The sequence below is a fragment of the Mya arenaria genome, chromosome 8 (genome assembly GCF_026914265.1).
Source record: "Mya arenaria isolate MELC-2E11 chromosome 8, ASM2691426v1".
Classification (NCBI taxonomy): Eukaryota; Metazoa; Mollusca; class Bivalvia; order Myida; family Myidae; genus Mya; species Mya arenaria.
This window is the reverse complement of record NC_069129.1, coordinates 37227992-37242862: the sequence shown is the minus strand read 5'-3', so window position 1 is coordinate 37242862 and position 14871 is coordinate 37227992. Positions and strand designations below refer to the sequence as shown.

At 36.5% G+C, this 14871-nt stretch overlaps 1 protein-coding gene across 2 annotated transcripts in view; it reads right to left on the bottom strand.

The window, feature by feature from the left end:
• Positions 1–14871, bottom strand: part of LOC128243278 (AFG3-like protein 2) — a 93820-nt gene that overhangs the window by 34121 nt on the left and 44828 nt on the right. For both annotated transcript variants that reach the window (XM_052960934.1, XM_052960933.1), the window contains 5 exons: positions 7609–7706; positions 6837–7077; positions 5203–5356; positions 2329–2458; positions 1673–1770 (listed from right to left, as the gene is read on the bottom strand). In XM_052960934.1, the coding sequence (XP_052816894.1) occupies positions 1673–1770; positions 2329–2458; positions 5203–5356; positions 6837–7077; positions 7609–7706 (721 nt within the window). The remainder of the gene's footprint in view (positions 1–1672; positions 1771–2328; positions 2459–5202; positions 5357–6836; positions 7078–7608; positions 7707–14871) is intronic.

The following is a 14871-nucleotide window of genomic DNA, read 5'->3' as shown; positions in this document are numbered from 1 at the left end:
CAACATTGATCAATTTGAACAAACATTCACAATCAATTGTGCTGAGATGGATGCACGAACACACAAAAAGATTTTCAAACCTTTCCAGATTTATGTTTACCAAACCTGTGAACCCACGATGTGGCCAGTAATCACACCAGGTGCATAACTAAAACATTCACAACCAATTTTGTTAAGATGAATGCGAAAACTACAGAACTTAAAGCTAAAAAATGGCCTTTGGGCTTTCAACAAGAACAAGGCAGAGTAATTCACAAAATCAACTGCAGAAGCAAAAAGCATATTGTCTCTCAAAATCCTAGACTTGCAAATTGTCTCCCTTAACTCTAGACTTGAATTTACATGTACATGTAAACTTGGCTAAAAATAGAATTCGCTCATGCAGACCTGGCTAAAAATAGAAAGCATTTCTTTTAAACTTTCATGGCCCATAATGTAGGCATTTATGGGCGGATCTGGCTGGTTTTCGAAAGGAACCGAGCTCTAACGGATATCTAGATACTGTACAAGTTTCATCGAGATACAATCAAAACTGAAGACTGTATCGTGTTCACAACAAATTGTATACAGACGCACGACCACACGGACGCACGGATGCACATACTACGTACACATTACCATTGCATAAGCTCTTCTGGCCTTTGGCCAGTAGAGCTAAAAAACTAGGAAAATCTAGGAAAAAAATAGCAATGGCTGGAAGGTCTGCATATACCAAATCAATGTACATTATCAAAAGGTTAAAAGTAGGGATGGAAGCGAATATCCGAGTATCCTGATATCCGGATATCACGCAAGTATTCGGATACCAAATTGGGTATTCGAATATTCGTTAAGAATTAAAATTTCAATGAAATAGCTTAGCAGAGACATAGCAATTGTTATAAAACTTCTCAATTGAAATATTGATCGTCCAATCACAAGTTAAGGGTCGTGCAATCAAAGCTATTAATGACCAATCGTATTTTTGATGAATATGCATTAAGGAATTATTGCTATCTGAACAATAAATACAAAAACAAATTTGTTTATCTTTTCACTTTTTAATCAAATTTCCATCATTTTGCATCTTGTAATTGTGTTTTGAATTATTAATCGTTATTCCTGAATCACGACTACGGAAATATGCCTCCAACATTGACTTCAAGTGTTTGGAAGTATTTCACAAAATCCGAGGCTGGTAATATCCTTCATTACAAAACACCACAGAAATTGTAGGTATTGCATTTAATCAAACAATGTAATGAAATAAAATTACAATCGACTATCAAATAATCGAAGTGTCATTGAACATGAAACCTGCTGATAAATAACAAACTCGAAAGCAAGTGGCAGTAACCAAGCAACCACCTCGGCCGAAGTGACTATCAAATTCGCGAGGTGTTTATGTGGTATTCATCATGAGTTTTATGACGTAAAATAAGTTGTTAAGCTTTGATTATAACACTATAAATTATTAAGACTGAGAAAGAATGAATGATAAAGTGAAATTGCCATATGACAAATTATAAATTAAGTGGACAATTATGTCAAATAACAGAAGGTGGGTGACATATAATTTACTTATTACGAAAACAATTTGATATGAGTATCCGGATAGTATTCGAATACTTGATACGAATATCCGGATACCGATTTGGTATCCGGTTTCCATCCCTAGTTAAAAGATACTCACCTGTAAATCCAGGTGTTAAGGCCGCCATTTTTCTTGCTAGGTCATCTTTGTCAAGCTCTGTTTTTAGATTCTTCAAATGAACTTTAAAAATGGATGCCCTAAAAAGGTATTAAAGCTGAAATTTCGCATCTTATTTTAATAATTGCACTTATTAATGACTAAAAATGAACGAATGATCTAATCTTTGACTTAAAGTAGAAGTAATTTTTCAATGATAATTTTGCTATTTAGGCGAATACCAAATACTCTAATGCTGTTGTTCTACAGCAAATAACAAATCTACACCTATTCAATCCATTATCCACAACCTCAACATTAAACCATCTATTTTTGACTACTCAATCTTGTTTTTTTCCATTCAGGTTGTTCGGTAGAAAATCCCTGTGTTATATATCACATGGAATTTCTGTAGGTGGACCATAAGCTTTCCCTCCATTCTACTATTTGTTAATGGAGAGCATTTGCTTAAGCAATATCATCCCAGACATTAAGCAAGGATTCCTGTGTACTATGGTAAAAAGCTGTCCGGGTTTGCTCAAGTTGAGGATATTGAAAAAATTGACGCAAATCCCTGTAAATATTTATGCTTGTCTATCCAAAAGCCTAGTTTCCATGAAATGTTTAACTTGTAATAAAAATAAAAATATCATGCTTACCTGCCCTTGATGTCAGGGGCAGAGACGTAGACCTGCCTGTCAAACCTACCAGGGCGGAGGAGGGCAGGGTCTAGTGTGTCAATAATGTTGGTAGCTGCCATGACAACCACACCAGCCTCTGTCTGGAAACCTGCAGGGATATGAAATTTTTGCATGAACCCGAACAGATTAACCAGCTATGAGCTGGAAACCCAAGTACCGTATTGAGCAGTTCTTATATATTCTCAAAAATAGGACAAATGTACATATAAACTTTCACTAGAGAAATAGTAAGCGGTCACTTTTGATAATTATTAAGTTAAGATATCATTACAAGAGATGTATGGCAAACATTATGCCCCAACCCCCAGGCGCCATGTTGTCAGGATTATTTGGACAATTGAATGAAATATGCATGGACCGAAATGACAGCTGATTTGCCATTGACATTGGATGCCTTTCAGGCAGTTTTAAGATTATTACCATTCAAAGTGTGAGGATAGTAGGTACAGTTTTTAATCATGTTTAGATGATGACTGATATTTGCAGATAAAGATGTATCCTCTAAGCAGCAGGATATAAGTAAATATGACAAAAGTTTAATGATGGACATGACCAGAGCTTCTAAAGACCGGCAATTTTCCGGTCTGGATCGATTCTGACCAAGCCAAACCGGTTTCAATTTCAAAAAGTGTAAAAAAAATTGGTCCGAAATGTTCTCATTTTTTTTAATAATTTCCGTCCAAAACGACTAGGCCAGTAAAAGTTGCAGAAATTGTAATATACAAATATTCATGGGTCATTCACACATTCAAAACTACCCCCAATAGGTCATAAAAGTGTCTTAGTTACCATGTGACTTATGCGACCAGCTGCTTTTTACGGTACACTGATCACTCCATAGCCTATCTGTTAATTAGCAGACGCTCGCAATTGGTCTAATCACGTGTATTGGTAGGTCCCAGAAGACACAATTAAACAAACTATGTGTTAATCGTGTGCTTGCAGCTATCCTGATTAAGTGTAAAAATCGGTCCATATTTCCACATGGCAATATGAATATGCTATGTCGTCGTCGATCATTACATGATATATCCGTTTGTTGATTACCAAACTGTTAAATTTAAATTGTTCTTTTAAATTGCATATGTCATTGTTAATCCGAACCAAGTCATATATAGTTTCAACAGCGACAGGCTTGATTAACCACAAAGTCTGAAGGCTTAGTGCGCCGCTTACGTCATTTTAATTCGCAGTAATGAAAAACTCGTTGTCGATATCACACTTATAGCTTGAAGCCTCAAATTATAAATCTAGATATATATTATTATTGAAGAGGATCAGTTGAATGCTGACCCACTGAAGATGCATTAAGCAAATAAATCATAATACTGTTTCACTTTTTGTTGTCTGACCGCTTCCCGACAGCCCTAGTTATTTACGATCGCAGTAGTTCTTATTAGAAAGCCGCAGAACTCGATGAGAATCTCATTTGAATTATACTTGAATCAATGACTATCTGAATCGCCTATGCGGCTCTAGAACCCTGTTAGGAATTGCGATATTGGGAAAAAATATTGACAGAGAATACGTCGCGAAAATGTGTGACATTTCTAAATAATCGGACTTTTGAACAGGCCTTTCTTTTTTCTTTTGGGGGGGGGGGTCGCCGTGTCCAGACCGATTGTGTTGTGGCCGGATCCGGACCGATTGAGGTTCCAAAATTTTAGAAGCCCAGGACATGACCTTTAATCTGATGACCCCTTTAATTAATAGGGGTTATAAACTGGTCACATAAAACCTAAATGTCAAGTCTGAGGGCCATGTGTACAGACATTGTCAAGTTGTCACACAGACAAGTTTTTTGCGTATAAGATCACTGTGACCTTGACCTTTGACCTGATGACCCCTAATATCAAAAGGGCTCATCTACAGGTCAGGCCCAACCCCCAAGACAAGTTTGAGGGCAAAGGGTGCAGGCATTGTTGAGTCATCACTCAAACAACATTTTCGCATTCAAGGTCAATGTGACCTTGACCTTTTGACTTGATGTCTCCTAAAATCAATTATGGGTAATCTACTGGTCAGGCCCAGCCTGCATGTCAAGTTTGATGATCATAGGTCCAGGCATTGTTGAGATATCACTGGGAGAAGCTTTGTTAACTTTTCACATTAAAGGTCACTGTGACCTTGACCTTTTGCCCGAATATCAATAGGGCTCATCTACTGGTCAGGCCCAACCTTCATGTCCAGTTTGATGACCATAGGTCCAGGAATTGTCCAGTTTGCCTTCAAGGTCACTGTGACCTTGACCTTTGATCCGATGACCCCTAAAATCGATAGAGGTCATCTACTGGTCAGGCCCAACCTCCAAGTCAAGTTTGAGGGCCATGGGTGCTGGCATTGTCCATTTATCACTCTGCCAACCTTTTATCATTCATGGTCACTGTGTCCTTGACTTTTGGCCCGATGACCTCCATAATCCATAGGGGCCATCTTCTGGTCAGGCTCAACCTCCATGTCAAGTTTGATGACCACAGGTCAAGGCATTGTTGAGTTATCACTTGGACAACCTTTAAAATCCTTTAACGGTTAAAGGTCACTGTGACATTGACTTTTAACCTAATGACCCCTATAATCAATAGGGCTCATCTACTGGTCAGGCCCAACCTTCATGTCAAGTTTGATGACTATATGTCAATAAATTGTTGAGTTATCACTTGGACAAGCTTTGGTCTGCAGACGGACAGACCGAACTACTGACAGACCTACCGACTGACCAACACATGCAAAGCAATATAACCCTCTTCTTTGAAGGGGGGCATAAAAATGTAAAAATTGCTCTATTTCTCTGAAGTTTTTATACGACACATGCTAGGTCTTTAAACCACAAACCATCCATTTCCACAAGGATCTGATTAAGTGTATTTTCTCGTTCACTGTTTCCACCAAAAGAGTGTTGACTCCTCTTTTTTCCAATTGCGTCCAGCTCATCAATGAATAATATACAGGGGGCATTATCTCTAGCTGTCTTGAATAAGTCTCGAACCTGGAAAAAGCAGCATGCTCAACCTTACTAAAGAGAAGCCTTACATTTTGGGAGAGCTGAAGTGACTGACAACTAAGAAAATTAATATAATTGCTAAAGCTGTAATTCATTCAACATCACAACGTTTTGCATTTAAATAAATTTTAAGTCTCTATGGTAAACTTGTTTATTTGAATGCATATCCAAATGACTTCTCTGAACCTTTTTGACATTTTTTAACCCAAGAAAATGCATTTAACGCAATTACAAAATGCAGCAAAGCTGAAAGTATAATCTAAAGTTAGAGGGCACAACGTCATTACAAAATTTGCATTATCAAATGACTTTCTGAATGCTAAAATTCTTTGTTGCTTTTTATACTAATGATTTGCATTTTTTAACCAAGAAGTTTTTGGTTTTAATAGTATTCCCGGTGCATCTGAAATGACTTCTAGTATAACAAATATTTTTGTTTAGGTGGGGTGCAAAACCACGCCAGTAAAGTCAAGAAAACAATAGATAAACAACACCTAATCCACATGGACTTTCATACATAAAAAACAATATTTTGACAAACTTACCATACATTAATAACATCATAGGATAATTACAATCATCCATTAATGCAACAACAAAGCTGTTGACACTTATTAATATGAATTTCTTGGTCTTCAAAAACGATATTTGAGCAAATATAAACATTTGCTAAGGGGTTCCAGCTTATAGTATATCTTAGTTTTAATACTCCTAATGATTTGCCACACTTTATTTTGTCATACACAAAAAGTGCATTTTACAAAAACATGAGCAGGTATCTATCACTTAACAACATTGATGCTATGCTCTGCCCAATTATCTGCATATTGTCAGTCAGTGTGTCAGTCAGTGGCCCATTTTGGGATTTCTTTGGTATTTCCTATACATTTCTTTTTGATAAAGCATCGTGTGGACCTGGGGAATTTATCAGACATTATATGTGACTCTATCATAGGTATATAATTACTTTTATATCTTTCTCTAAACATAAAATCCTAAATATTTACATCCATTTGTATAGATCAAGCTTGATGTTTCTATTGTATAACATGCAAGGAGTTATGACACCATTGTTCATTTCAATATTTCACTCCTATTGGTTAAGCGCGATGTCATTAAACAAATTATATACGACGTTACAAATATCAACAATTCTTTTATATAAACGTATGTTGTCGGTTACATCTCTTTATGAACAAATATTAAATTACCGGAGATACTTATAATTTTGAATCGTAAAGAATACTTATTTATTTATTGACTAAGAAGTGCTTCATGGAGTTTGCTCGCGTGCCCTACTGCGTTCATACAGCATAAACGCAAGAAAAAATGCAATCAATCCTTAAGTGGCACTGAGGCTTCTAAGAATAGCAAAGCCATATTCCACCCATCTTCCATACATATAATGCTTTTTATCTATTGTTAAACGACACAAAAAGACCAAATTAGATGTACATGTACTTACCCTGGAGGGCCCAACACCGACATACATCTCCACAAACTCTGACCCTGAAGTTGTAATGAATGGGACACCTGCTTCCCCTGCCGTGGCCTTCGCTAATAATGTTTTCCCTGTCCCTGGGGGTCCGTTTAGTAAAGCACCTTTAGGGATTTTGGCACCAAGATCTATGTACTGCTGTGGGTTCTTCAGAAAGTTGACAAACTCCATGATTTCAATTTTCGCTTCCTCACAGCCTGCTACATCTCTGTAACATAAAGGTAAAATTTAAAAGGTAAAGATTCTTTTTATGTTGCAAGCTCTACATGAGCTCTTCAGAGCTTTATGGCCATGAAAGTATGAAGAGTTCAAATTTTAATGTACAATCATTTAAAAACCAGTACAATTCATTAATTAAACCCTGAGTAAGAATTGAAGCACAGACTGTCTGATCCAGAGTCTGATATGCTCACCACTCGACAATTGCCAACAATAGACACAGAGTTTAATCATAAAAATACAATTAACTTTTTGGGATCAATAAATGGATATCAATAAACAATACCTGAAGAGTGATTATAATTTAATTCCTATGTCAGAGTACTTTTTTATGGAAAAGATCCATGTTTTTAAAACAAGTGTTGCTCTTTCAAATAAAGTATTTCATTAAATGGTTAATGCCTTTCTCTTCCAGTTACAAATTACCAAAAAAGATTACAACTTCAACATAATGTGTATATTTATAGCATTTACATTTGTACAATGCAACTGTGATGAACATTTTTAAACTAGTTCTTACTTGAATTTGACTCCTGTATCTTTCTGGACAATTTTAGCCTTAGACTTGCTGATTCCACCAAATGGTCCACCAGTGGCCCCTCCTCTCTTTGCAATCGTCTTAAGGGAAAAGGGAACCATAAACAAGCACCAAAAATGGATGCAAATGATTGTCTGCTTTTATTCTACTGTCAGACAAGGGGCATAACTCAACAAATTGTGGTAAGCTGTATATAAAGATTCATCTAGAATAGTGTTTGATTTATTGCCAAGGTTTAAACTTTTCCGCATCAATACCACAACTTCTGCCATGATGATGGGGAAACTAAACCAAACCTATGGCAAAAATAACGGACAAGCTAAAACTAGGTTCCATCGAACAATTTATCTAGTGGAAAAAAAATAATAAGAATCTCTCTCTCACCTAGCAAATACACATATGATATTTCCACAAGAAGCAGAGCATGCTCAAAGACACTGGAGATGTAAAACATGGCCCCCACATATAGAACACAAATTCATAGTTTTCCCATCATTTTCAGCTCTTACCTAGTGAACTAAAGATATACAAAGGGGGAGAAATAAACAGAAAGTGCAAGTCTACAAAAGTGCATTCAAACTCAATATTTAATGTATTGTTCTTTAGAATGGTTACATATATATATATATTTATTATATGCCTATCAAATTCCTTTTCCATATCCAGCAGTGAAAATACAGCATGCCGTATTGAAAAATCAGTATCATGATACTGTCGTTTTCTGATTCCGTATCATGCGTGTACCATGTGTAGTCTCAGAACTACTTTTGCATTGCTAAAAATAGCGTGACAAAACAAAAACTGGTAGAACCAGTCAACTTCTAAATAAATTATCAAACTTTACTCACGCTCCAGAAGCATGTAAATATTCAGGAACATGGTTTTTCAAAGAACCATGAGGATAAGCACGAATCAGAGAACACTTACAATCTATATAGACAGCTACTGCAGTAAACTAGTTGTTTGCCAATTTGAAGTTCATAAATTGTTGCATTATCCATGTTTATTATCATAAATATGAGCAGCTCTCTAATACAAAGAAAAAAGCAAATTTGCGCCATCAATAGAAAAAGCAATTGACTCACAAACTTCCGTCAATTCTGCATATTATGATCATCAAAAACTCCCACAAATATTTACTTTGCTTTAAATGGCCGCGTTTAGTCTACAGGAAATGACGATTAGTGTATACTCGTACAATAAGTACCGTTTTTTTGTAGGTTTTTTTTTTTGGCTGTGACATTAAATAATTGTTTTCATATTAGCAATTTGTTAATTTTGCTAAGACATAAAATATTTTGTTCTTATTTCGCTCAATAAAGTGAATTCTGTAACTTCTTACTTCGTTTCGCTGAAGTAGCCTCCCTTGACTTCACAAAACTACGTAACACATTTGAATTCATACACACATTTGACAGATGGCAGTAAATTTAAACCAAATTGAAACCGAAAAATAAAAAGGAATAATAAAATAGGCAGGTACAGTCCAAACTCGTTATGTGGATGTCTGATATCTCTGGTCCCGAATTCATTCCTTCTTATTCTATATAAAATAAATCTGCTTGAGTCGACTTTTCTATCTCGATTTTTCGCTACGTCAACCTCCTATTTCAGTCCCAGTGGTCAAATTTCACACATTTTCCTTGTCCCTTATGTCGAACTGATCGAGGTTGTACGTGCGAAGTTGTCATGACGGTTTGCGGCATGTCACTAAATTACTGTGCATGTCAAAATAACAAACTGTCATAATTGGATGTCATTTGGTAAGTGTAAATAATTAAAGATGTTTTTGATGAAAGAGTCTTTTATTGATCAAGCTGTGACTGAAACGCACAATTAAGGTCAACGATGACATCATCGGAAAATTCTACAACATTGAAAGTTTAGTGACAATGTAATTTCTCTATACTGCATGTAGAAAACAAACGGGCATACATAACAAATGTGATATTTTAAGTTGTTGTCATATGTGCTTTACCGTTTTCTTACAATATACAAGGGTTTGATGTCATTATCGGGGTATGAACGCAATTGGGCTGGTCCAAGTGTCTGGAGAGGACTCCTGGTGCGTACTTTGACCAGCCCAATTGTGTTTAAATCCCCGATAAAGACATCAACCCCACAATTCATTCCTTATATTTACACCAATAGTGCATTATTTCATTCAAGAATCCTTTCTTACCCATTCTGTTAATAGAACCTGATTGTCAAATGACGTCACAATAACGTGGGAAAAGATCAACCACTTGAAATCACTTTTAAATAAAAATTGAAACACTTATGGCAACAATACAATTAAAATATAATAAACTAGAGCTGTCACAGGAGTGACGAATACCCCCAAATGCCGCCTGGACACAGGAATGGCTAACCATTCCTTTGAAAAGAGGCCATAACTCCAAGGTTACTGCACACTGCATCTTCTTTTATCATGCATGTATTGTTTGTCCGGAAACCGTTTTTCTATTTTCGTAACAGTGCACAAAAACCTTTACTCCACTGGCCCCATTTTCAATCACAAGCATTGTCTTCACAGAAGCTGCCTATACAACCTATAAGTTTCATCACAATATCTCATGCCCAATAAAAGTTATGAAGCAGAAACCATTTTTCTATTTTTAGTAACAGTGACCTTGACCCCACCAGCCCCAATATCGAACTTGATCTGTATCTTCTGATGTTACACCTGTGTACCAAAATTGTTCAAATCCCTTTAGCTTTTCATGAGTTATAGTCCGGAAACCGTTTTTCTTTTTATAGTAACAGTGACCTTGACCTTGGCCCCACCAGCCCCAATATCGAACTTGACTTGTATCTTCTGATGTTACACCTGTGTACCAAAAATTGTTCAAATCCGTTTAGCCTTTCATGAGTTATCGTCCGGAAACCGTTTGTCTTTTTTTAGTAACAGTGACCTTGACCTTGGCCCCACCAGCCCCAATATCGAACTTGACTTGTATCTTCTGATGTTACACCTGTGTACCAAAAATTTTTCAAATCTGTCAAGCCTTTCATGAGTTATCGTCCGGAAACCGTTTTTCTATTTTTAGTAACAGTGACCTTGAACTTGGCCCCACCAGCCCCAATATCGAACTTGACCTGTATATTCCTGTGTACCAAAAAAGTTTCAAATCTGTCAAGCCTATCATGAGTTATCGTCCGGAAACCGTTTTTTTCTATTTTTAGTAACAGTGAACTTGACCTTGGCCCCACCAGCCCCAATATCGAACTTGACCTGTATCTTCTGATGTTACACCTGTGTACCAAAAAATTTTCAAATCTGTCTAGCCTTTCATGAGTTATCGTCCGGAAACCATGAAAACCGACAGACTGACCGACTGACCGACAAGCTCACTCCTTCGTTTGTGGGGGTATAATTAACACTTTCTAAAAATTTGATTTATATTTTTCGGGACCTGCTGACACAATAAAATCATTAACAAGTTTTCATGTATATTGTTATGAAATGAATTGCAATCTAAACATATCCGAAGATGTTGCGTTCATCGATTGATAAACGCAATTACCGAAAGGCAGTTCATTTAAGGAATGGAAGTTGAGGGGTAAATATTTAATTGTGGTTTTGTATCTAATTTGTGTAATCCATAAACGTGAATTAAATAAATTTGGCCCAAATAATTCATTTTTTTATCTCTTTATATAATATATAACACGACCGTTAAATTGCAGAATTCAGATGTCCGACACATATCAAACTGGATTGGTGATATGTTTTTGTAATTCCAATGTGTAGAACAACAAAGTCAACATAACGAGTTTCGACTATATATAATAAATGGTATATTACAATATACAATTTTCTGGTGACCTTCAATAGTTTTGTTTGGTGAGTAAACATGTATCCGTGTTTACACACCGAAATAGACGTGATACAGGTCACCAGGAAAGTGTCCTATCATAATTTCCCCTATATATACGAGGGGTGATCGTGAAGTTCATGTAAATATACTGTAATTTGTGCTTTATTGTTAATAAATAAACGAAAAATATACCACAATAATGTTTAATGAATTACAATAATTCACGATAAATATTATACAAATCCACTAAACAGTTTGAAAGTTACATCAATTACAACACAGTCACTGTGCGTCACTTGACGCAAGCTCAAAACGTAAACAACGTCAATTAACGTCACACGTCATCCATGTTCAATGAACGGCGCACATTTTCTACGTAGTCACCGCGCAAGGCTACACATTTCTGGTGTCTCGCAATCTACTTGGTAAATGTCTCCCAGTACCAGTCTGTGTCAAATTGTGAAACTTTTCGACCGGTTACCAATGTCAAATCAGCAACGTCCTGGAAGCGCTGTCCACGGAGGAAGTCTTTATCTCGGGAAAGGTCCTGAAATCTATGGGTGCTAAGTCAGGGCTATAGGGAGTGTGTTCTTATATGTTCAAATCTAAGTAATGTAATCTCTAACTGTGTAGAGTTGGCCCTATGTACAGGAGAATTATCCTGGTGCAGGATAATCCGATCAAGGTACAAAGCAGGCCGTTTCCTCTTAAGAGCATTGATGACATCCATTTTCAATAACTGAAAATCAACATGTTTCAGTTAGCAATGCTAGCGATGATGTTATAATTTGTAATATTGTAATATAAAATTAATAAATCGCTATGTTTTTATACAAATATATTTTATTTTTATATCATTGTACAGTTGAACACCGCTATTCCGAACACCGTTTATCCGAAATTATCGCTATTTCGAAATTATTTTTCAGTTCTGATTTTGCTCCGTCTTTGTTTAACTAAATGTTTGGTCTTTATTCCCAAATCGCTATTCCGAAATAATCGCTATTGCGAAGTAAATTCCCGATTTGGTTTTTCACACCTATTTATCAATTCTTATTTCGAACTTGATCGTGTCAAAGTTTTTTCACACCCTACTGCGAATGCACTCAGGCATCGGCTTGAGGTGACAATGGAGCACAATTAGCCCTTGTTTAAGAATGACATTGAGCATACGTATGTTACAAACATGCGTGTCAGAAAATGAGCGATTCATTTAGGTGAAATAGTGTATATATAATTGCTGGTAAACACAATCTGATTATCATTCGAAAATGTCTATCTCATCTGATTTGATCACTGCATTGCTTGCTCGACCCGCTACTGAACAATCCAAATAAATACATGTGCTGTCATTTTGTTTTAAATGTTTTATGTTGTTTTAATAAAGAAGTATAATAAAAAATTATTTGTCAATTATTAAACACTAAATCAACAAATATTTTTGTATACGAAAGATAACTCAAACCGAGTGTACCGTAATGGTAACGTGTAACAAACATTGCAATCTTCACGGCTTAATTAGTTTTTCACATCATCTATAATTCGCGAACGCTGTCATTTTCGTAAAATTGTTAATCCAAAGCACCGCTATTCCGAAGTAATTTGTTGGGCCCTATGATTTCGGATTAACGGTGTTCAGGTGTAGTTTATTAATATATTTATTAGATACATCCGTGGGTTGCATATATATTTACCATAAGTAATAGTCAGCATTCACCGTTCTTCCCTCTTTGACTCTGTGCTAAAGGATCATCCCGCAGCGATCCATGAAGAAAATGAACATCTCTTTTCCGCAGCTTCTTTGCCCCCGAGCTTTATTTGGTGGCGGTGTTCTTGGTGTTTTCCACACTGACGATTGGGCCTTCTTCTCCGGATCATCGTGATTAAGCCAAGTTTCGTCTGTTGTTACTATCTTATCAAGCAATTTGTCACCTTCGGCTGCGTACTGATCCAAGAATGCAGCTGAACACCTTGCACACGTCTGCTTTTCTTCGTCCGACAGCAACTTTAAGACCCAGCGCGTACTGACTTTCGACATACCTAACTCTTTCGTAAGAATCCCATGCACAGTTGAAGGAGATATGTCGAGTTCACTGGCAATCTGTCTCAACGTTTATAGTCTGTCTTCCCGAATAAAACCCCTCACTTTTTCTCGACACTAGGAATCACGATAGAAGGCCTACCTTCTCTCTTATTGTCTTCAAACAATTTCTGCCGTTCTTGAATCTCTGTGCCATTTGTAGACGAAAGCTTGGCCAAACTCCATTAAAAGTATCGCTCCCTTTCTCTCATTCTGACACAAAATTTAATGACGCTCCGTAATTCAATGTTTCCAGTTTACGTCATGACGCAGGTTTGGTTTCCTTGACTGTTCAAACAAACAAGCTGCTATTTTCAAACCGGATGTAGTAAACAACGAAGAATTTTATGGAAATGAAGTCATGACATTGAACGTGCGCAGATTTTTGATGATAAGAACCAGTGTACACATTTCATTACTTAAGGTGAATGAATGATAACAAGTATACACATTTCGGCGTGCGCCGACTACGGCCTGATGCGTTACCAAGGATACCGTTTATTATTGTTATCGTCAGCTGATTATTATTTCGCCTCATATTTTATCTCGAAACAAGCATTTTCAGTGAAAAGATATCCCCTGCCAACGATGGCTTGTTTGTGCTTGATGGCTAGTTTGTGCTTGAAGGTTAAAAAAAATCTCAGAAATAATAAGATAAGCACATTGGTTTTACTGAGAAACGGCTGCAAACAATGATTTTTTAATAAATCAAGGGCAATAACTCTAAGGAAAATTGACCAATCCAAAAGAAAAATAGACAGGCATCATCACAGTATGTTGGTTCTTATTTATTCCAAGTGTCATGAAATTCTACCAGCTAGTTGCATAGAAAAGGCTGCAAACATGGATCTTTTAATAAATCAAGGGCAAATAACTCATATAGAAATTACACAATCCAAAATATAAATAAACAGGCATCATCGCAGTATGTTGGTTCAGTTTCAAGAATTTCTACCAACTAGTTACTGAGAAATGGCTGTAAATGAGTTTTTCAAAAAATCAATGGCAATAACTCCAAGTACAATTGACCAATCCAAAAAAAAATGAACAGGCATCATCCCAGTATAGTAATTCATATTTATTTTAAGTTTCATGAAATTCTGCCAGCTAGTGACTGAGAAATGGCTGTGAATGTGCATTTTTCAAAAAATCAAGGGCAATAACTCCAAGGACAATTGACCAATCAAATTTTTTTTTGGACGGGCATCATTCTAGTATAGTGGTTCATATTTATTTTAAGTTTCATGAAATTATACCGGCTAGTTACTGAGAAAACGCAGGTGACGGACAGACGGACGGAAGGAAGGAAGGACGGACGGAAGGAAAGACGGACGGACGGACGGA